The sequence below is a fragment of the Hibiscus syriacus genome, unplaced genomic scaffold, assembly GCF_006381635.1.
Source record: "Hibiscus syriacus cultivar Baekdansim isolate YM2019G1 unplaced genomic scaffold, ASM638163v2 tig00112343_pilon, whole genome shotgun sequence".
Taxonomy (NCBI): domain Eukaryota; kingdom Viridiplantae; phylum Streptophyta; class Magnoliopsida; order Malvales; family Malvaceae; genus Hibiscus; species Hibiscus syriacus.
Window position 1 is genome coordinate 1,181,122 of NW_024063306.1, and position 24,627 is coordinate 1,205,748.

Here is a 24,627-nt window from a genome sequence, read left to right on the forward strand (position 1 = left end):
TGTACTCTCAGCCATGGCCCGAAGCAGGTTTCTTCAAACAATTTTCTTTGTGTAGTGGCTAGGCTAACTTTATTCCTTAATGTCAATGAAGCCGAAAAAAATTTCTACAAAAAAACAATAAACATACCAAGTTAGATATACAAAAAACTACACTGTCAAGATATACCAAAAACAAAACAATAAACATAAATAGTAGTTTATTCTTGAAACTAAAATTTGCAACACTGTTTTTATCTTTTGGTTGAAATGAAAATCGCAACGAGATAATGAGAATCGCAACGCGGAAATGACTATCGCAACGATAGAATCGCAACGAGAGAATCGCAACGCGAAATGACTATCGCGACCAGACAATCGCAACGCGAAATGAAAATCGCAACCGCGAAATAAAAATCGCAACGCGAAATGAAAATCGCAATGCGATTTTTGTTTCGCGTTGCGTTTTTTATTTCTCGTTACGATAGTTATTTCCGCGTTGCGATTTTCATTCTCGAAACTATTCTTCTTCTGCATTACTTCAACCAAAAGACAAAACAAAGACAAATACTAACTTCACAGGCTAAACAGTTTAGCAGTATTGGCAGCAATCAAATGAATTTAATAAGAAATCTAAGTGAAATGGTTAATCTATTATTGAAATTACCAGTAAACTTATCATCAATTTCAATATGAAAAACCTAAAATAATGCAAAAATTTCAAAATAAAAATAAAAAAACTAACCCTCGGAGGTTGATTTTCCATTTCTGAATGATTGTGAGGGATTTTTAACTGTGAATGGTTGTGAGGGATTTCGCCGGCGATGGGGATGGAAATCTTCGAAGATGGGGACGGATTTCGCCGTAGAGAGTGAGAGATGGAGATGGGACTGAGTGTTGTGATTTTGGGTTTGAGGTTATGAGTTGCGATTACTGTGGACGGTTCAGTTTCCGATTTATTAAGAAAAAATTCGTGTTTGGAATTTGAAAAAAAAATACGCATTAATACGAATGGCGCTATGTAAATCGCGTTGCGAAAGTCAGAATCGCGTTGCGAAAGTCAGTATCTCGTTGCGATTTTGTATTATCGCATTGCGATAGTAAGTATCGCATTGCGATAGTCAGTATCGCATTGCGATTTTCCCAATTCGCGTTGCGATTTACTTATTTGCATTGCGAATTGGGAAAATCGCAACGACACTGTATACCATCGCAACGCGATTTCCAACTATCGCAACGCGAAATGCAACGCGAATTTGCGATAATGGAGATCGCGTTGCGAATTAGCGATCGCATTGCGATTTTGTTGGTCATTTTGGCAAATCCGGAAAAAGTTGGTTAAAATCGTATATTATATGGGATTTTTGGTCACTGATGTTATTTTCTCTATTATAAATAGGGGCTAGCTCCAAACACTTACGTAGCTCAATATGATGGAATCTTTTTCAAAACCACCCTTTTCGTGTGTTTAGGGGGTGTAAACGAGCCGAGTCGAAATCGAGTATTGTCGAGTTCGACTCGAAAACTCTGAAATGGAGCTCGATTCGACTCGACTCGAAAATTCGATAGCTTAAAATTTTTAAGCTCGACTCGAACTCAAAATTCTGAACTGAAGCTCGTGAGAAGCTTGAAAAGGCTCGAAATGGGAAAAAAATCTTAAACTCAACTCGATTGAAGCCTCAAACTCGAACATGAACCTTAAATACATGAAAATCTTACTGTATTTTTTTTTAAAATCAATACATAAATATTAATATTATTAATAATTTATTTATTTTAAATAAAATCTTAATATATTATATTTTCGAGTTGCTCACGAGCTTTTCGAGTAGCTCATTTTGGCTCGTTAAGAACTCAAGTCTAGCTCGAGCTCGAGTCGACTCGACTGGAGTCCATTCGATCCGAGTATTTATCGAGCCTTGATCGAATCGTTCTCGAATAGATCGCGATCTGTTTCGTCTCATTTACAGCCCTACGTTTAAATATCAATGAAATGAAAAAAAAACTCATTTTCCATTCCAATCATTCATGAACAACTAGTTAGGGTGTATTTGTTTCTTTATTGGGGAAAATATATTTAAATATAAGATACAGCTCGCACGATTGATCACTTAGTATAGAAAATAAAACACAATATCAAAGTATATATGTTTATTTTATACTATGACAGTCCAACCAATTCTTCATAAAATCACTTTCTAATTTTTAATTATCACCATACATAAGCCTGCCTCTTACACGGTTAATAGTAATAAAGAACATGCAGGTTGAATAAATGAAACTCAGCAAGAAGAGTTTAGCCAGCAAGCCAGGCAGTTGAATGGGTGTAAACGAGCCGAGTAGAGCTCGGGTATTGCTGAGCTCGACTCGACTCGAAAACTCGCGAGCTTAAAATTTTCAAGCTCGACTCGAACTCGAAATCCTGAACTGAAGCTCGTGAGCAGCTTGAAAGGCTCGAAATGAAAAAAAAAATTCTTAAACTTAACTCGATTGAAGCCTCAAACTCAAACTCGAATATGAACCTTAAATACATGAAATCTTACTATATTTTAAAAAAAATTAATACATAAAAATTAATATTATTATTAATTTATTTTTTTTAAATAAAATCTTAATATATTATATTTTTGAGATGCTCACGAGCATTTCGAGTCGAATATCGAATAGCTCGTTTCAGCTCGTTAAGAACTCGAGTCAAGTCCATTCGATCTGAATATTTATCGAGCATTGATCGAGTCGATCTCGAATAACTCATAATCTATCTCGTCTCATTTACAGCCTAGTTGAATGAATCAATACATACACCAATGCGCTAATTGATTCTTTCTCCGATTCCTTTGTCCTCTTGTCATCGTCATAAGGGAATCTTAAATTCTTAATTAATTCTCTAATAATGGAATTGTCTTTGTTTCTTTCTTCATTTTCTCTCTCTGTCGGAGGGAAACCAATGGAAGAAGTTAGGGTTGTAAAGGAGATGATACATATCACGAGTTATTTGAGATCGATTCAATTAAAGGTCGATAAAAACTCAACTCGAAAAATTTGTGAGCAGATCGAAAATATAATATATAAAATTTTATTTTTTAAATAAATTAATAATAATATTAACATTTATGTGTTATTTTTTTAAATGCAGTATAATGTTTTCATGTATTTAAAGTTTAAGTTCGAGTTTGAGATTCATTTCGAGTTTTTATGAGCTTCAATTCATGATTTCGAGTTCTAGTCGAACTCGAAAATTTTAGGCTCGTGAGGTTTTGAGTTGAGTCGAGTTAGGCTCAGTAATACTCGAACTCGACTCGACTCGTTTACAGCCCTAGTAGAAAAAGCAAGTCACATTTAATGTTGTAAACGAGATGACTTGAGCTTTACTTTGTTTTAAAAAGTTTAAAGTTGAGTTTAATTTGATTCGAAAATATATGTCTTAAAATTATTCGATTGAAACTCAAACTCGAACTTAAATATTAAGTGCATAAAAATATTATATTATATATATAGTACACCACTCGACCAATATTTATTTTCTTCTCTAAGAAGATGACACGCATTCAACTGCATGTGCTGGGTATATGCATATTTGATTTTTCCACATTCTTCCCTCAATTGAAGGCCAAACGACGACTCCAAATGTAGAATATTTAATTTCTGACACAGCTCATTCATACTACCCCGTTTTCAACGCATCAAATTTGGTGCTGTGTTCCTTTCTTTTCATCTTCCCTTTTATTTCTCTTTCTTTGTTTTTCTCTAACGGCAAGATTTAGAATATTAATTTCTCTCCTCTATATGTGAGCTCGTCTTCTTCCATTCGCTCACCGTACCAGCTTCAGTTCAGTTCCGGATGTTGCTGTCAAAGAAACAACCTTCTTCTGCAACGCAATGGGTAGAGAAAGTCAAATACCAAAAACACAGAGAACCCTACTTCAAGTTCTTGTTCAGTAATCCCCAGTTTCGATACGCCGTCTTTCTGTTGGTGTTTCTTTCATTGTGGTTTATGTTTCAAGTGTTTTGGTTCCCACCAACAAGAGCCACGCGCCACCTAACGGGGTCGTCGCCTGGGAAATGCGGTGGGGATGCTTCGGTTTACGTGTATGATTTGCCGGCGGAGTTTAACTTCGGGCTCCTCCGTGACTGCAGCCATTTGAATGTTTATACCGATATGTGTCCCCACGTGGCTAACAACGGTCTAGGGCAGCCGCTGGAAAATATGGTCGACCTTGGATCCGGTGAGTCCAGTCCCTGGTTCGCGACCCACCAGTTCATAGCGGAGATGATTTTCCACGCACGTATGGAGAACCACCCGTGTCGGACCTGGGATCCGGCGAAGGCCAATCTGTTTTACGTGCCTTTCTACGGCGGTCTGCATGTGTCCAGCAAGTTCCGGGAGCAGAACCACACCGTTCGCGACGCTTTAGCCGTGAGATTGGTGGATTATCTCCGGGAACAACCGGCGTGGCGGAAGAACAACGGCAGGGATCACTTCATCGCCTTAGGGAGAACCTCATGGGATTTCATGAGAGCCGACGATGGACCAGATTTCGGAGCAAACTCTCTTCTCAATTCGCCGTTTGTGAAAAACATGTCGGTGCTGACGGTGGAGAGGAATCCATGGAAAGGCTCAAAACAACACGGCATCCCCTACCCTTCATACTTCCACCCCTCCACGTCGGACCAAATGCTGACGTGGCAACGCATGGTTCGGCGGTCAAACCGGCCCTACTTGTTCTCCTTCATCGGAGCACCGCGTAAGGGAGTAGGTAAAGCCGCCATCAGAGACGAAATGATAAAGCAATGCATGGAGTCCACGCGGTGCAAGCTGCTAAAATGCGACAACGGGAACCCCAAGTGCTACAACCCTAGCGAGATTCTGAGAGTGATGAGAGAATCCCAGTTTTGCTTGCAAGCGCCGGGGGACTCTTTCACCCGACGGTCGACTTTCGACGCCATCCTCTCCGGTTGTATCCCGGTGTTCTTTTCGCGGCACACGGCGTACACGCAATACACTTGGTTTCTGCCCGGCGAGGCCACGGAGTACTCGGTTTATATGGAGGAGCAAGGCGATGAAAGCAAGAGAATCGAAGAGGTGCTGATGAAGATACCTAAGGAAGAAGCGGAGAGGATGAGAGCTACGGTGATCGATATGATTCCGAGGATCACATACGCACACCCAAATGCGAGTAACAGCGATCTTGGTTTTGAGGATGCGGTGGACGTTGCGCTTCAAGGCTTGGCACGTCATGTGAGGAACATAATACTATGAGATGTATAATATGACTTTGAGCCTTTTATTGATTAATTGAAGAAATTGATGTTAATGTAACATTTTTTTAGTATAAGAAAGGGGTAAAATGAACCTATATGAACATTAAACACAAATTACAGTGATGATATATATAATCCCGAGGAAGACAAAAAAGCTATGTGAATAGAGTTACAACATCTCTGCGATATCCTCTTACCATCAACAGCCTCTGCACATTATCTACCAACAAATCCATGTACTCCATGTAGCAGTAGGCCGGGCGGTTGAGAGGAGGTGGTGGTAAGCTTACGAGCACCACCGCGGCCATTCTCGAATATCTTAATATCGTCGAATTCAGCTTCAGCGTCGTATACAGAAACTTTTCCATTTGTTGCTCGTCCACGACTACATTCTTTCCATCAGCCATTAATAGTGTTCCTTCTAGCTTTGCCGTTTCCTTTATTTCTGCCAAATAACTAGATACGCGCTTCCGAGCAGCATTGAATGCCTCCAACGACTCGTCTTGCTGAGATCCACCCTCCGAATCCCATGACTTAATAGTTATAACGATCACTTCGGCTTGCATCCGAAGATCGTATAAGAACTTCTTCACATCAGCCTTGAGGACCTCTGCATCGGAATCCTCCTCCGCGATGCAGAAGACCTGAATCTTACAGCTCTCAAAGCTCTCTTTTGTAAGAAGAAGTTGTGACAGGAGAAGCATGAGGCCACCATCTCTCACGATCCAATACAGATCAATGGTACCATATTGCCTTTGATACTCATTAGGCCATTCATCGAGCCCCTTGACGATGACAACCGCCTTATTCGCAACAATACAGTCATTAATTATACCAACGAACCTGGCCGGAATTTCTTTCAGGTTTTCGCGACGCCATATTTCAGGGTACCGCACAACCACGATATTCGGCTTGAGGTTGCCAAGACCCATGGTCTGCACAATTCCACGGAAACCATCGGTCATATTGGGAGCTACGACTATTTCTGCAACACCTTCACAGCTCTTGTAGTTAATGTAGGTTTCAAGCTGCTTGCAGGCTTCCTTGGCATCTTCAGCACGTTCCTGATAATCTCCATCCAGTATATTTACAAACAAGGACATTCCACGGCCTTTCTTCTTCATGCAGTTGGCAAAATCGGCAAGTTTTGGATGGCAAGGTACGTTTTCTGGCAGCTTACCCCAAGGCCGGCAGAATATAAGAGGAATGGGATACCAGTTCTTTGGATGAACTTGGTTTGCTGCAATAATAATAGGTCAAATAGAGCAACACAAGAGGCATACTTATATGTATATACACAAAATACAAGCAGAACACGCATATACACAGATATTGCAATACCTCCGAGAGATCTAAGGCTGCGAAGGGCCAGTTGAAAATAAGCACTTTTGAATCCGTCGCCCCAGTCCCCAGCTTTTCCTTTAATGCTCACATAATAATATATGAGGCTGGCAAGGGCTAGAGAAACAATAGTGAATAACCACGAAATCAAGAACATTATAACTGCAATAAACAAAAACAAATAGAACAGCTGTGAAAATCGGCTTCCAATCAAGAAATGATGCGAAAATGCACTTTTTTTCCAGCTAAAATGTGAAAGGAAACATACCGACACAAAGTAATGCTCCAAGGAGAGACAGGAGCCAATGGTGAAATTTCCACCTAGGACGCCAACTGGGTGCATCTAGAAGATCCAGAAGGAAGCAAGACAAATTCACACCCGTATAACATAGAAGGAAAAACATAGTGACAGTTGGTGTGATAAGATCCAGATTCCCAATAATAACACATCCCATACATATAATGGCGGTAAAGAGTGTAGCCATGTTAGGCTCACTCCCATCTGCTACTCTGAAGTAGTTGAGAACAGGAAGAATATCATCATTGGCTATTGCTGCAAGAAGGCGAGGGGCACCGGTCAAGCTTTGAAGAGCTGCACCTAAAGTTGAAAGAATAATTCCAATACGAACGATAATCGGGAGAGGCCAAGCTATTGTAGCAGTAAGTACCCTGCATCAAAGTTGGTTTAGCATTAGAACAATATCGCTAAACCATAAATCCTTAATTAAAGAGTGCACGAGGAAAACATTACCGGCTGAATCCATGAAGAATGTTAACGAGAGACTAGAAAATTTCAATACCTGTCCGTCAAAAGCTTTTCTCTGGTGGCAACAGCTCCAAAAATGAAGACAGAAACTAGATACAGAACTGTAGTGACAATTGTGGCTGACAATGTCCCAAGGGGGATTGAACGCTGAGTATCTTTAAGCGAGGCTGATCTATTTGAACCTGCCATGATTCCAGTTACAGCTGGGAAAAAGAGACCGACCAATGCACTGAAGAAGCATATAAACAAAATGATTTAGAAACTACATGTAAGAAAATCATTGGTTTCACCAGTTTTAAGAAAATTATGTGGTTAACATATATCAAAACTTAATAGTAGGGAACAACTTTTTCCTGGTTTTTCTTGGATGGTTAGGGGGGTGTAGGGAGACATGAATTTTTTTTATTCTTTTGGACCAGCAGTATGGCCACTGGTTAAACTTAGGACCTGTTTTCATCTAGACTTCCATTATTATACAAGTTTCAATACAATAAGGTGAATGTGAACTTATCTGTGCTATATCATCTTCAGGATCAACAACAGGTTTGAACAAAATCAAGAGAAGATTTTTGTCTAAACTAGTCATCCAGGAATAGTATCGTGTACAACTTCATGGCACAAGTAAATTTCACTCCAGTAACAACAATCCTATGAACCTTAAATATTCTTACTTGAAGTCCCAGTGCACCTTTCCGTAAGGATCAGGGACACCATCACTGTTTGTATTCTGATACTGTGGATCCCAGTTATCTTTTAAGCTTTCAATATTCAAGCCCGTAATTCCATCTGTATCAAAAAAAGTAACATATTTCATACATCCATAATGACACGAAAAACATGAACACTAAACAAGGGAGGGAAATCAGATTGATTTTGAGCAATATATAACTATTATATTCATGCTTAAGGAATCAACTCCACAAGTAATTCTCTGAGGCAAAGTGTGTGTGTGTGTGTGTGTGTGTGAGAGAGAGAGAGAGAGAGAGAGAGAGAGAGAGAGAGAGAGAGAGAGGAGGACAAAAGGAATATGAAGAAGATACTCACTTTCAGGATCGTTATTCTTCGCCTTAAAAATCCCGATGAAAATGAAAAGTACTGAGATTAAAACAGGTACAAGGAAGACAGGGGCAACTCGATTGATCATTTTCACCCCACCAAACACAATAATGCATAGGATGATAGTCACAACAAGCCCATAAATTTGCAAGTCATATGTACTTATAGTCGTAATTGATTTTGATATGGTGCCATTCACCTTTGTGGTGGTTTCTGCAATGCAACCAGGAGGATATTAAAAATGAGTGAAAAAAGATTCTTTTTAGCATAACAGAAGACACAATGTATGGGGACAAGAGCCTCACAATCGTAAAAAGTAATAAATAAATTAGAAAAAATGGGGAAAAGGGTAATAAAGATAAAATAAAATGCTATTTGCACAGTCGACAGCAATTAATCATTACCAGTAAAAAACCCAGCAGAAGGGAGAGCTTTCAGAAAGGTTTCTACAGCTCCCAACACATAACTACAACCACAATCAAAAGAACATGTAACATAATGTTGTTAAAGACTTAATAAATTATACTATCAAGAATATAGGATTCATGCCGAGCACTCCCGTTATATTATGTCATTGAGTTATTTAGCAGATAATAGTGATAATAGTATTACGGAAAGGGAAGAAAGGACCAGAAGTTAAACTTACAGAGCTCCTGCAACTGCATTTCCTAGGAAGAAACATAATCCAATGCTAACTCCAACCTCAGGACCAAGCGCACGACCAATGAGATAATATGGACCACCGCCCTAGCAGTAATTAACGAGAAAACCACTAAATACCAGCTCATAGTTATATAATGAAAGAAATCTCCAAAATCGGGGTGGCAACACCCAAATTCAACTCAAAAGTAAATCATCCCCTTAAGACACCAAAATGACTGATATTGGAGTCACTTACATGTGAACTGAAAAATGATTGTGAAGGATACGTAATTATATAGTAATTTACCTTCATGGCACCATTAGTTGCAATAGCACTCAATGATAATCCTGTCAAGAAAGTACATAGACCACAAAGCGAAACCAACAGCAGTGAATCAGCAACGCCAGCCATGCCAATTATCCTGCATTTCTCATAAACGAACCTTAGAAACCCAAATTACAAAATCTACCTATTTTATTGTAAATGTTACTGTTCCATAAAGTAAACTACAATTAATTACTTTTTTCTTTACTGAAAGTCTAATCCAATCCTTATACCATATAATATTAAAGGACCCATATGTGTACGTGTACCTGTAGCACATTTACCAAATATAGTGCCACAAAGTCTTGTAAAGTTCAAATTATAAAAATGAGTTCAGTCTAAAATTCAAAACCCAGCACCAACAATTAAAAACAAAGCACACATTTCATTTACATTGTCTATGCACTTCTGCACTTGCTCATCAAGATAAAAGGAGGAGTTGCATAAGTTAAAAGAATTAACATCAGAGAAAAGGACTTACCAAGAAAAGCGTATATAGTATATAATCCCCAAAATACTTTGTAAGCATGGCACAAATACCCCAATCAGTGTTCCCATTTTTTCGGGCTGCATGATGTACGCACAGAACATGGAACAGCATGAGAAGGCTGTAAAGTACAGATTCTTATGTTTCGTTAAGAAATAATGATTTGACCGGTAACAATTAACATTTCCAAGAAAAAATGTTCATACTTGAACATGAATAAATTTATCAATGTTTGCCAATAGTTCAATCAAGTTTGACATAATTGACAGGCAGTACTAATTCAAGGAAATTCCAACTACCTTTTCTTCTACATTTTTACACTAATATCATGCTAACGTAAAAACATAGCTTACATTTGGACCCCCTTTGGAGATGGAAGCAACTCTGGTGCTAGAAGGTGACAAAACTTGCTCCTGTGTCATTCTGGAAATCAACAATTATTCATTTGTTAATTACGTTTTGGGGAACATTAATCAGCAATTACTAACATCTCATAAGTTATAATAAGCAATAATGAGAATGAAATCACGTACCTTTGGAGACCAAGGATATTAACAAGAGAATCGAAGCCAAACAATTCCAACTGATGTTGCCTTCCATCCATGCTCTCGTGCGTTCGAACGTTTACTCTCCTGCCAGTGCAAATATACATGATTATCGAATATGATTAGAAAGAGAGCGGGGATTATCACCTGATGGAATCGTCAGACGAAGAATCGGGATCCATGGAGGACATTTCGAGAACAGCGCGATCCTGGGCCCCTACGGGACTGTATTTACTATTGCCTTTTGCATGATAGCCTCCGTCTGAATCTACATTGTTCATTTTCGGATATATTCTTCTTCTCGTCGATCAAATTCTGTTTTATTGGGAACCAAAAATGAAAATGAAATTGCCAAATTAGCACGGAAGGCAAAATGAAAGGAAGGAAGAGATCGTAAAATTAGATTTTATTTATTTATTTATATATTAGTAATTTTTTATTAATATGAGAGAAAAAGTAATAACAATTATTCTTTTATTAATATAGATCAGTTGATTGGTGAAATTTAATATGTAAATAACTAAAAACGGTAATTATCTCATATATAAATATCAGAAATAAACTTTTAAAAATTTTATAATTGTATTATTACATCACAAAGAAGAGAAATAACGTTCAAGCAAATTAATATCTAATAAATAATGTAAAATTTCATTTATTTGTTTATTATAAAATAAACAAATAAAAGATTTTAATATAAAATAAATATTTACATTATACTCTTTTGTCATTTATATGCTTAAGTTATTTTTTTATTAAAATAGATGTCAAATATTTTATTATTTTAAGATTTTGTTGTAATATTTATTAAAAATTTAAAATAAAGATACATAGTGGAGTTTCTAATTTTTTTATTTCTTAAAAAATATAAATAAAATAAAATAAAATTTTTTGCACGTGTCTTGATTTCATTGGATAACAGAATTTCTAAGAAAGGATGATTTTTTAATATTGTACATAAATGATGGGTACGGACTCGGGCTTTGCATGAGACATTTTATTGGTAAGTTGTGCTTGCCTTCAGTTCAGGTTTGGTTTAGTTTAGTTCAATTATAGAGTTAACTCCATCATATGTCCCTACACGATAACCCTTATTTTAAATTATCTTAAACTTTTGAATATTCAATTTCATCCCAAACTATGGCTTTCATTCTAAATTAATCCTTAAACTTTTGAACAATCTAATTTATCCCTAAAATCTTTCTAAATTAGTCCCCAAACATTTAAATATTCCAATTTCATCCTCAAATTCATTCAAATATAAAATTAATTTCAACCCTAATTTAACCAAAATTTTGTTTTCTTCAAACATATAATAATATAACTTGACCTAACAATTTTATTAACAATGAATGTTATTAGTACATATGTATAGTTTGGATAAAATTGAAATGTTCAAAAAGTTTGGAGACTAGCTTAGAATGAATGTCATAGTTTGAAGATGAAATTGAAATGTTCAAAAGTTTGAGTACTAATTTAGGATGATAATAATAGTTTAGGGATAAAATTAAAATATTTAAAAGTTTAGGGATCAATTGAAAATGAGTCATACTTTGAGGTGCAATTAACTCTAATCATAAGTGAGATGGCCTTTCCTCTGTTTAGGATAAGATTTGAACGAGTTGGCTTAACAGATGGCCTTTAGTCCAGTGCATGACAATACCATCCATCCAATTCCAGACGAAGAATAATAAAATGTAGGAATAGCAAAAGTAAAACATTAACACACATGAGCAGTTCAATGCAACCTGGTTAGTTCCTCCACTTTCTTGGAGATCTCCTCCACCGAAACACCGACGGCCTTGGAAACCTCCTCCATCTTACCACGGCTCAGATCGAGGAACAATTCAATCAAATCTCCGTCCAAAAAGTACTTGGCTTCTGAGGTTCTCTTCTCATTGTTGAATGACCTCCATTGCTCATGGCTCAACCCTCCAACGCCCTTTATCACCTTTCTCAAGTTTGATTGCAACTTGTCCAAAAACTCGTACTGCTCGTGCGGAAGTGAAGCAATCACGCCGATGACACCATTCACCGTGCCGAAAATGACGGTTGGAATCTGCCCCACTTCTGAATCCGGGAACCTCATCACCAGGGAACCGTGACGGAACCTATTCACGAATTCCCCCAAGTGGTATTCACCGACCACCTCAAGACGGCTCCGTTCCTCATCGGTGGCACCTTCACTGTTTTTCCGAACGGTTAACAGATTGAAGTTGTTTTCAGCACCTAGATAAACGTCATCGTCGAGAATTTCAACTGCTGACATCCAATTTGCATTATAGTCGCGGGCTCGTTCCTCTATAGCCCCTTCCTCATGCTGCAATCAAAAGAGGGAACCTTGCACCAATTAGCAAGAAGAGAAGCGGATACATAGAAAACATGCCCAGTTTGGAATCAAAATCACTGGCTATGAAAGGATTTAAAATTGCAAGTCAAGCCTAGCTTTGTTTTCGGAACCTAGATTATTTACCTTGTAGATTAACAATGAAACTGATTTCATCAAATCACCTACAACAATGAAATCCCCACGAGTTTGCACATAGAGGGCAAGTATGTGGCCGTGATGTCCGCATTCAGATTGTATTTCCCGGGTGCCATCCTCTCGAAGCATCCACTTATATAGCTGAATCTTTTGATTAATAGCAGCTAGTAGTTTACCATTGAAAGCATTTAGAGAGTAAACTGCTCCCTTAGTTTCCTTTTCGGTGATAAGCTGTAACTTCCCATCTTCAACAATGAAAACCAGTATACGGCCCTGGGAAGAAAGCGGAAATTGGAATTTAAAAAGTTTTCGCATGAGAGCGTTCAACTGATTAATATGAAGAAGAACGAACTGCCACCTTAGTTGGCTCGTTTTCTTCTGGCAAAACATATGCAGTCCCGACACAGTAATACACATTAGGATCATCAGAGAACGAACAGCTAAGAATGGAGCAACCATACTCATAAATATCAAGAGGGTAAGTTGATGTAAAATCATAGGTTTGATCATCTAACAGGCGAACAAAATGCATTTCAGATTCATCAGCACTCGACCGGTTTTTCAAACTACATATTGCAAAGGTGCGAGATTGTTCTTGATGACAGATGCGACGTGCATGCTCCCCAAGTGGGATAGTGCGGATATGAAGCTTTTGAATATCGTCAATGGTGCCAATGGTAAGTTCGCCTTCTTTTGCAATGGCTAGGCTGGTCAAAAGAAACAGTAACAGGAATTCTTAACCCAAGTTTTCATTTAAGGCTAAATAGAGAAAAACTGAGAGCCAGCTAAACCTTGAAAATGCCTATATCTGTCATCAGCCAGCACTGATTAGCCACTTCTGAGCATCACATTTTCAGATTAATGGAATATTTTAGTCTGTTAGCCTCTAATATTCGCTGAAGCAAAACGTAATTTGCATGCAAGTTTAGACCTTATGGGTTAAATGACTTGTCTGAGAAACAGTTATAAGAAAAGGAATAGGGGGAGCAAACCTGTCTGGGAAAGCAGCAGAGTTAAAAGGGCACATATGACTCACTTCCTTCAGATTGACATTGCTGTAGAGTAATTTCTTGTTACTGCTATAAATGACAGTTGGCCTATCTGATGCTGCAAATACATGGGTGGTGTTCTTGGAGGAGAAAGTACGAAGCGTTATGGGTTGAGTTCCAAGAGAAACCTTTTTTCTATCTGTTAATTCACCACTACTCATGTTCACTTGAAAATTCAAGAGATGGCCATCTCCAAGGGCACATAACAAGTAGGGGGGACTGCAAAAGGGACAAAGAAACAGAATCTTAGGCATGGATTTGAGAACGGGAAACAACAATGAAGGCATGATAATGGCATGAGGAACAAAAAGTGATAAATGCAAAATGTCATGGCTCTACATGTCCAGCAGGATCTTAATCGCAGAGCCCTTGCTAGATCAGTTTGAGATGATAATCAATGCATTCTGTTGCAGCTAAACAAATATGAAAATGCTAGGAAATATTGCATGAAAAAGAGAAGTAAAATATGTCAACATGATAATATTAAAGCATAAAAAATATAAAACAAAATCATACCCCTTCAAAGGAGCAAAGAAGAACAGATCGAGGAATAATCTCCCCTCCCAATTGCTCCTTTGTAATGAGATTCAGTTCAGGAAGTGAAAACATAATCACACTTATATCTGTCCACATTCCAACGGCAGCCAGATGACTGTAGTTAGAGTTCTCACCAATGGGTTAATGTCAAGACATGAGATTTCATACTCAACTGTGCATGTTTTACTTCCGTTAATGTGCCATCACCAATTTCCAAATAAACCAAATGGCCACCTCCTGTTGCTAGTAAAACCTGAAATACAAACAATCAAAGACTTACACAAGAAGTACCTTTTACAAGAGGATTGTGAAGGGTTTGAAGGCAAGAGAAGATTGACATCAAGCCTAATAATGCCAATGCAAAAACCATCTCAAAAAAGTGGTTCACACGCCTACAACCTACATAGTACATACAAAATAAAATGCCAGTCAAAAGACTCAAAACAATTCAGAAAGAAAATAGAAAAAGGTACCTGGGTAGCATTGGCAGTGGCAACATTGACTGAATACCCAGATGGAGCATTCCACTCATTGAGCAGCTCTCTAGATATTGAACTCACAAGCCTTACAGAGTTTGAAGTAACCTGTAGGAATATACGTGTCGGGAAATATATTACATTAGAAATGCTTTTAATAGGATTTTGTGAATATTTCTTGTAGTTACAATCCCTTTAAGGGATTATATCTTTCCCTAGAATTAGTTTCTTTCCTATCTTTAAGTTTCCTTAGATAGAGATATAGCTTGTATATAAATATGTAACAAATCCTATTGATTATAGTGTGGAATAATAAAGAATTACTCTGATTTCTCACATGGTATCAGATTAGGTTTCGACCATTCTAAATCCTAATCGATGGCCAATACTTCTTCCTCTTACTCCTCTTCTTCTACTGAGATTACCTCCTCTTCTTCTACTCAGTCCACCTCAGCTTCTGCCACTACTGTTTCTAATTTCACCAAGGAACAAATTGCAGATCTTCAGAGGATGTTTAGTCAATTAGCAGGGCCTCGAGTGGGTAATCTAGCCATGGCTGAACCAGAAGGTAAAACTTTTCCAACAGCCCTTCTTTCTCAACAGTTGACCCCCACTTGGGTCCTTGACTCCGGGGCTTCAGATCACGTGACTGGCAACAGGACATTGTTTAAAACTTTTTCAGCTACATTTGGTAGGACTATTAAAACTACAGATGGTTTCCGTTCCCAGATTCATGGACATGGTTCTATCTCTCTCAATAAGAATCTGCTTCTTGATACTGTCCTTTTTGTACCTAATCTTGCTTGCAACCTCATATCTGTCAGTAAACTTTCGAAGGATCTAAATTGTGCTATCAATTTTAATGAATCTGGATGTACTTTGCAGGCACTGGACATGAAAAAGATGATTGGCAATGATAGCTTGCACAATGGCCACTATATCCTAAATGGCCCTCCTTCAGCTTTCGAAAAGATACCTCCTAGGCTCCTACTTCTTTCACAGCCTTAGAAAAAATTGATACTGTTATATTATGGCATTTTAGGTTAGGCCATCCTAGCTTTCAATATCTAGAAAAGTTATATCATTCCCTTAATAAAAAGCCACATTTGTTTAGATGTCATATTTGTTCTCTTGCTAAACATACCAAAGCATCCTATTCACCATCTAAATATAAGCCTTCACGCCCTTTTTCTTTGATCCATAGTGATATTTGGAGCCCTTATAGTGAAGAATGCTAATGGCTGTAAGTGGTTCATTACATTTATCGATGACCATAGTAGGATAACTTGGACTTATTTAATGAGAGAAAGTATGAAACTTTTGTCATTTTTGAGAGATTTTATACCATGGTTGACACCCAATTTAATTCCAAAATTCAACTTTTTCATTCTGATAATGGCAGTGAATTCTTTGCTACATCTTTGGTTACAGCTCTTTATTGCCGTTTTTCCAAGCCTTTACAGCTAGCTTGAATGAAGAACAAATCCCCTTAAATATTGATGAAGCATTAAAGGATCCTAAATGGAGAAGGGTTGTTGAAGAGGAAATCAGTGCTCTCGAGAAGAATGCTACATGGTCTATAACAGACCTTCCACAAGGCAAAAAACTTGTTGGTTGTAAATGGATCTTTGTTGTGAAATATAATTCTAATGGCAGTGTACAAAGATACAAAGCAAGACTAGTGGCTAAAGGATATACACAAACCTATGGGGTAGATTTTACAGAGACTTTTGCTCTAGTAGCTAAACTCAATACAGTTCGAGTACTACTAAGTCTCACCGTCAACCATGACCGGAAACTACATCAACTTGATGTTAAAAATGCCTTTCTCAATGGCAAACTCGAGGAGGAGGTCTATATGAAGGTACCACCTGGTTTGGAGTCTATTGAAGGAAATCAGAAAGTGTGCAATCTTAATAAGTCACTATATGCGCTAAAACAGTCCCCAAGGGCCTGGTTTGAGAGGTTCACCAAAGTGATCCTAAGAAATGGCTACAGGCAGTCCCTTGCCAATCATACACTCTTCATCAAGAAAAATTCCAGGAACAAAAGAGCTATCCTAATTGTGTATGTGGATGACATAATCCTAACTGGAGATGATGAGGAGGAAATTAGCAGTTTAAAAACACTCCTAAACAAGGAATTTGAAACTAAGGACTTAGGAAAGTTGAGATACTTCCTAGGTATGGAGGTTGCAAGATCTAAAGAGGGGCTCGTGATCAACCAAAGAAAATATGTTTTTGACTTTCTCAATGAAACAGGTTTTTTAGGGTGTAAGTCAGCAGATGCACCAATGGAAGCCAGCCTGAAATTCAACAAGGAGGCAGCAAGCTCCTTAGAAGATAAAGATAGATTTCAAACATTAACCAGGCCGGATATAGCTTTTTCAGTAAATGTAATTAGACAACACATGGCTAATCCCAATGAAGAACGCATGGCAACAGCTAACAGGATCCTGAAGTACTTGAAGAAAACTCATGGACATGGTTTAATGTTCAAAAAGTCACAAGATAGATCTGTGAAAGTCTTTACAGACTCTAGCTGGGCAGGGGATTTAACAGAAAGGAGATCTACTAGTGGCTATTGCACATTTGTGTGGGAAAACCTTGTTAGTTGGAGAAGTAAGAATAGTTGTTTCGAGAAGTAGTGCTAAGGCAGAATTTAGAGCCTTGGCATTGGGAATGTGTGAAGGAATTTGGATACTTAAGCTGCTAAAAGAATTATACCCTAAACAAGAAGACTGTTTTGAAGTTCTTTGTGACAATCAATCCGCAATTCAGATAGCCAAAAATCCAGTTCAACATGATAGAACAAAACATGTTGAAATTGATAGGCACTTCATTTCAGAGAAAGTAAACAAAGGGATAGTTTCTCTATCTTACATCCCTTCAGAAGGACAGTTAGCAGACATGTTTACAAAGGCCTTATCGAAACATGTATTTGAAAATTTTGTATCCAAGCTGGGATTATATATATTCTCCACCTTGAGGGGGAGTGTAGGAATATACGTGTCACGAAATAGATTAAATTAGGAATGCTTTAATAGGATTTTGTGAATATTTCTTGTAGTTACAATCCCTTACTTTAAGGGATTATATCTTTCCCTAGAATTAGTTTCTTTCCTATCTTTAAGTTTCCTTAGATGGAGATATAGCTTGTATATAAATATGTAACAAATCCTATTGATTATAGCATGGAATAACAAAGAATTATTCTGATTTCTCACATAACCTGTCATGATGCATAGCTAGAATTAAGTCCATATAATATGTATTTTGTTACAAACATATCACCACTCTTACCATCAATCAACCGGGCAAATTACATGACCCAGTGATCCTCCCATAAAACTCTATTCACAGAACAATTAAAACTAAAATAAAAGCTAGAATATATAGATGCTGACATTGAATTAAATAAAGCAACACTATACAAACAAGTATTACCTATGGTAAGCTCATACTCAGTTCTGCCAATTTGACGGGGAAAAAACTCTCACCTGCACAAACTGGTTGTAAACAGCATCATGGCAGAACAAAGTCTGAACTTGAGAATTAAATCCCTCAATCTCTGTTTCTTCCAGCTCATCCTCGAGATTCATTGCCAAAATGCGTGTCTCACTGATAAAACTAACAACTAGAAAGGTGGCAAATGGATCATCTGTAGAGGATCTTAATGACCACATTCCTTTGATACCTTGAAGTTCCACTGAGGCCTAAGATATGCATAAATTTAGCAAGCGAGTTATGTGAATATAAAACAGTAAAGTTGATTTACTGTAAAAAATTCTATAACGCAAAAGAGACCTGTTCATTAATTCCTATTCCATTTCGAACTACGCGAAGAGAACCATCTTTGTAAGCTCCAGAGCAAGTAACAACTTGACCTTGCCCCTGCCTCTCAATATCGACCACACAGAAGTCGACAATAGGTCCCAAATTGACATACCTATCCAAAACTTCTACGTAAGAACCTTTTGCATCCGGCTGTGGATTTAACTTTATCACCTGCATTGGTACAACCACAGAATGAAAACCCTTTACCACATAATATTATAATGATGCCATGCTGAAAAACATGGCAAAGCAGCCTTGTCATTGAATATTCAAATAGAAGTATATGATAATATATCCTGCTTCACTTACAGCTAAATCATACCAAGCAGGTCCAGCGTAAAGTATCCAACATCATAGAAACATCCTAGGGCCATCTAAAGTGTTCCTTCATTGAAAGGAAACACTACTAGCATGGATGAGGTAAAGTAGAAGAGTAGATTTAAAAGAGAGTGAAGGGTTTTCTCTCTTTCAATTCTGTTAAGAGTTTTCTATAAGGGAGCAGCAGAGAATATAGAGGTAAACAAGAGTTATAACTCCCTAAATATCTCAAGTTCATAATTTCCTCGAATCCATCATATTTAAGAGTAGAGTCTCCACAAAATGATCAACTTGTGATCCCTTCTTACCCCTCCAAAATTATTTTAGCTATAGTTTATAATAAGATAAAATGTTAATAGCACATTGAGTGTCAATTAGATTTCTCTTTCATACCTGTGAATCACCATAACTAGAACCAATAAATACAACTGCATTATCAAGATAAGATATTGTAGATGCAATAGAAGTTTCTCCCAAAAGTTCGATCTTCAGTCCAGTAACTCTGCAAGATGCAGATGAAATTAACATAATCTTAAGGGAGTCCCACTAATGCACACTGCCAAGAAACCAAACTAAGTTTTGACCTATTTCCTTATTATTTATATCTCCAAATGTTTAAAACAGTCATTTGAAATGAATTATGAAAGTTCGCTCACTTCTCTTTCTCATGGGTAATGACAAGCAGGTGAAGAAGGCCTGCATGATCGCCAAGCAAATACCTAGATCCATCAGCATCGACTCTTCCGTATGCTTTTGTAATTGACTATAAAATCAGCAAGAAAGCGTCAAATCTACAAGTCATAACCGCCAAATATCCTTACAGAAATGGTAAAAGTTCAACAGCAACTTGATAAGGGACCTACAGGTCTTATTGGAATTGCTTTGAATGCATTGGCACTGCAATAGACAATCGTTTCTTCCCCAACAATAAGAACACCACAAAGTGGTGGAGGCACAGGTATGAGCAAATCTGCTCCATTGTCAAGATTGTTTTGGGACCATGGTCCCTCGACAAAGTCCTTCTCCTTTAAAGCCACCTCATATGTTTTAACATGACGTGCATCTTTATTATCCTGTAGGCAAGAGCACACAAAGAAAAAACAACACAAACAATTATATTAGTGTATGTGTTGTTTGAATAAAATACTTTACATAAAAAAATGAAAGACAATCATTACCAATGAATACAGTTAGACAAATGACACTATCCTACGGACTGAAGCTTTGGCATGTGGAAACCTAATCAAATTTCCTATATGTCAAGTTCAAGAATCAATTATGACTATTTCCTTTTAGGAATCTGAGCTAAGCTTAGTTTACTCCCAAAAGTATTAGCTCAAGCCTCAAGGCAAAGCCAACAAACTGACACTATCATACCAACTGGAGATTTGGCATGCAGAATCCTTATCAAAATTTCCTACATTTAAAGTTCAAGCAGCAGTTAAGACAATTTTCTTTCAGGGCCTAAGCTTAGATAGCTCCCAAAAGTATTAGCTCAAGCCTCAAGACAATGCCAATAAAATTTACAACCAAAACTAATAAAATATTATAAAGAGAGAAAAACTACAAGTCCAGAATAAAGAATGCATTAGCAAGAAAATTGAGACCTGGTATAGAACTACAATTGTAGGCTTCAAGCAACCATAGAGAAACTTGATATCCAAAACTTGAAGTTCCTCAAGCCTGAAAAACACTAACCACCATAAGGATGCAATAACAAGGACACTTAAAGCAATATCTAATGTTCATTTAATTAAACATAATAACTATTTTTTATTAGTTAAAATATTGATTGCAGTCATAGGAAAATAATCTGATCGACACTGAATTATAGGCTGCAATCGAAACTAATTTCAATTATTTTGGTAATTACCCTAGGATAAACAGTTCATTGCAACAATGTGAAGCAGCATGTGGGAAAGAGAATTAAATTTAAAGGGGTGATGGAGACATGGTTCATGCAACATCTGTTATTCACTATTGGTTAAGATCATAACGAAACACTTCACTTACTCAAACAGAACCGTTTAATAATCAAAATGACTGGAGGAAAGAAAAAGGAAAGAAGGTGAAAAAAAATACCTTATATTAAATGCTTCTTTGAGTTGCCCTTTGTTATCAAAAGGAATAACCTAAGATGAGAACAAAATATGATGCAAAAACTTTTCCAGAAATGAGAATGGAACACAACAAAATATATGGGTTTGGAATTGGTTGCATCAAGTGCACCTACCTTAAACAACCCATCATATAGATGGAGTCCAATTAACCTACAATCAGGATCTATTATGCCAATCTGCAGAAAATGGAAAGAGAGGGAAGGAGGCAATGAATTTTTTTTCCAATTTAAAACAAGTTAAACAACTTTGCATGCTCTTTCCAATCAAGGGAATCAGTTCAAATGCACAATAATTACCTGCCCATTGTCTGTGGGTCGACCAATACGATCTGAAACATCCCCCATCGCCCTGCAAGCTAGAGCACCTGATGTTAGCTCCAAGATTGTTTTCTCAAAGAAAATCAGGTACACATCAAACAAATTTTTAGAGCCATCATCATGGCGCAGATTTACATCAACAAAAGAACACTTACACAAGGCTGTGAACCAAAGATGGGATAAAGTTTCCCACTGGTTCATACACAGTCAAAAGGTAACAACTATCAAACTTCATCAAGCAGATATGATGCAATTTTGCAAATGGCAGCAACAGCCAACAAGAGATATTGTGCCGAAATTCAGGGAAAATATATTAAAAGAAAATCGAGCTTCTGAAAATCTTATAAAAGGATTATAACCTCTACAGAGAGATAGTGCTACATAAAAAATAGAACTCATCAAACTAACAGAAAACAGTAAAATCTCAGGAAGGAGAATATCCCTACCAGTAAACAGATATTACAGGATAAAACATCATAACAAATAAATCCCTCGGGTGAAAATAAGTAGATATAGATCTATTTTCATTTAGACCTTGTAATAAGCTCGGATGTCTCAGTATCCCATTGAAGGACACAGAATTTGTATCTTTCTGTTGCAATAAATAGAAAATCTTGAGCTTCACCCTGTCACAAAAATGCATAAAATGTATTAAATTACAAATAATCATGTCACTGTGAAAAAAACAATTATAATAATAAGTTATTTGCTCACATGTGGACGAAAAAGTTCAAGAGATGCAATTCTTCCATATATCGGCACGTCTAACATAGGCTGCCACACGGAAAAAGATTAATAATCCTTTTTTCCCGAACAATGAAAAAAAATAAAAACAAAGTCCAATTTCAAAGGGGAAAATAATAGAAAATGCTTAATCATAATCATAATTTATTTCATATTTCAACCATAAAGGAAACCATAAATTAAGCTAGACACCTGCAATCCTTGAGAAGTAAGCAAATGGATTTCAATTCGAGTACTCTTCCTGCAATTGGAGAGTGATTAAAGTAAAAAAATTAAAAACCTCCATCGTTAATAAAAAAAAGAAACAAATTAGTTCCAGTCTATTAAAGACCTAGCTTTAATATTATCGTAAAATGGAGAAACGGAAACAAAACCGAAAGCTAAAGCTAAAGCTAAAAAATTAGGGCGAGGAAACAGTAATTTAAGTGGAAAAAAGGCGTACGCAACGATGAGATTGAGCTCTTGAGGGCTGCTGAAGTTGCCGACGCAGGAGTGAGTGACGTTTGTAGGCTTGTGAGCCGTAACGACGTAGTTCCACGTACTCATCGTTTTCCCTTCAGATCTCTGCCTTCCGGCGAAGCCGCAATAGTAAGTGTCTCACGGCAGGTTCTCTTTTTTCACTCCGCTGCTGCTGCTGGTGTTGGAGCTTAAGGCTAGTGGGATTTGATGAGAAGGGTGTTTAGGTAATAATACATAGCCCTGGCTTCATTTTTATATACGTTTTTATTTATTTTACCGGGAAGGATTCAACCGGTGCGTTTGATTCACGGAATGTAAGATTACCGGTTGGAATAAAAGATTAGAATAGGATTATTGGGAATGTTGTATTTTGTGTTTGATTGATTTAGCAGGAATATAAGATTACCGTGTTTGGTTAAAGGAATAAAAGATTATTGGAATGTATATTTGACCAAATTATCTTTATTATATATTTGTATAATATTACAAATTGTAAAATATTTATATATTTTCTTTAAAAAAATTAAATTCATAATATTTATATAATTTTTTTACAAAACTAAAAATATAAAAAATGTTTAATGAAAGGGTAATAAAAATTTTAACCCCTAAACTTCGTATAAAATTTTAATTATAGATTTTTTTTATAAATCTAAAATAATTTAAGGATAAATTTTTAATTTAACCTTCGTATAATTTTTATTATTCAATGACAGAAGAATGATATTTTTAAAAAAATAAAAATTTAAGGGCATTTTAGTCCAAAACACCGGTAATGTTACAATACCTAATGAAAGGGAGGTAATGACATTTCCGGTAATATACCCCAAAAAATCTACTATTAGTAATAAAACATTACTGGGAATGAGATTTCCGGCCAACCAAACATGGGAATGTGGGATTCCCACAATCCTTAAACCAAACACCCCCTAATGGTACGTTTGGTTCACGGTCAGTAGGAATGTAAGATTACTAGAGAATATGATTATTGGGAATGTTGTATTTTGTGTTTGGTTGGTTTAGCAGGAATGTAAGATTATCGTGTTTGGTTAAAGGAATAAAGGATTATTTGAATGTATTTGACCAAATTGTTTTTATTATATATTTGTTTTTTTTAACAAGTGGAAAATATTTATATATTTTCTTTAAAAAATTTAAATTCATAAAATTTATATATATATTTTTTATAAAAATGAAAATATAAAATTGTTTAATGAAATAGTAAAATTTTATTTTAACTCATGAACTTCATATAAAATTTTAATTATTGACTTTTTTTTGTAAATCTAAAATAGTTTAATGATAAATTTATAATTTAAACTTATAAAATATTTATTATTCAATGACAGAAGAATTATATTTTTGAAAGAAAAAAAAATTTAAAGGGCATTTTAGCTCAAAACGCCGGTAATCCAACAATACCTAAGGAAATGAAGGTAATGACATTCCTGATAATATACCTCAAAAAATCTACTATTGGTAATAAAACATTATCGGGAATGAGATTCTCAGCCAACCAAACATGGAATGTAGATTACATTCCATGGAATCTCACATTCATTGAACCAAACACCCCCTAAGTACAGTGTTAAAGAAAATGAGGTAATTTTACTCAAATAACACCTTAACAACGAAATATTACTGGTCAGGCATTCTTTTTCCAAATATTATCAATCTAGCACATTTTCTGACAAAGCGCGGATCATAAAGCACACCTTCGCATGGTTTTGTCCGAGTTGACGCCACGTTAAAAAATGTGGATCATGAAGTACGCCTTCGCAAAGTTTTGTCCGAGCTGGTGCCATGTAACAAAGGAGTGAATCATGAAGCGTGCATTCGTTGGGAAATCTGACATGTGCGGGAAAGGCGTAGATCATGAGGAGCGT

General features: G+C 36.7%; 2 protein-coding genes and 1 pseudogene across 2 annotated transcripts; 1 reads left to right on the forward strand and 2 right to left on the reverse strand.

Annotated features, from left to right (window-relative positions):
* Nucleotides 1-3,780: 3,780 nt before the first annotated feature.
* Nucleotides 3,781-5,259, forward strand: LOC120177939 (probable xyloglucan galactosyltransferase GT17). The gene has a single exon (XM_039183918.1). It carries the CDS (start codon nucleotides 3,818-3,820, stop codon nucleotides 5,234-5,236), a length of 1,419 nt encoding a protein of 472 aa, XP_039039849.1. The 5' UTR covers nucleotides 3,781-3,817; the 3' UTR covers nucleotides 5,237-5,259.
* Nucleotides 5,260-5,387: 128 nt separating this feature from the next.
* LOC120178056 (cation-chloride cotransporter 1-like) lies at nucleotides 5,388-10,755 on the reverse strand. The gene is made up of 13 exons (XM_039184011.1): nucleotides 10,548-10,755; nucleotides 10,389-10,487; nucleotides 10,209-10,278; nucleotides 9,850-9,935; nucleotides 9,351-9,465; nucleotides 9,048-9,148; nucleotides 8,806-8,867; nucleotides 8,390-8,614; nucleotides 8,017-8,131; nucleotides 7,380-7,574; nucleotides 6,848-7,248; nucleotides 6,580-6,741; nucleotides 5,388-6,478 (listed from the first exon to the last, which is right to left on the reverse strand). The coding sequence occupies exons 1-13, from the start codon at nucleotides 10,679-10,681 to the stop codon at nucleotides 5,394-5,396; spliced, it is 2,850 nt and encodes a 949-aa protein (XP_039039942.1). The 5' UTR covers nucleotides 10,682-10,755; the 3' UTR covers nucleotides 5,388-5,393.
* Nucleotides 10,756-12,004: 1,249 nt separating this feature from the next.
* On the reverse strand, nucleotides 12,005-22,916 carry LOC120177990 (annotated as a pseudogene).
* Between the last annotated feature and the right edge of the window lie 1,711 nt (nucleotides 22,917-24,627).

Bases quoted from the DNA above. Each gene is read 5' to 3' on its own strand.
- LOC120177939 (XM_039183918.1), top strand. From the start codon at position 3,818: ATGTTGCTGTCAAAGAAACAACCTTCTTCTGCAACGCAATGGGTAGAG.
- LOC120178056 (XM_039184011.1), bottom strand. From the start codon at position 10,681: ATGAACAATGTAGATTCAGACGGAGGCTATCATGCAAAAGGCAATAGT. The intron at 10,279-10,388 runs GTACGTGATTTC...GTTGATTTCCAG, and splicing joins AATATCCTTGGTCTCCAAAG to AATGACACAGGAGCAAGTTT. The intron at 7,249-7,379 runs GTATTGAAATTT...ACTTTGATGCAG, and splicing joins GAAAAGCTTTTGACGGACAG to GGTACTTACTGCTACAATAG.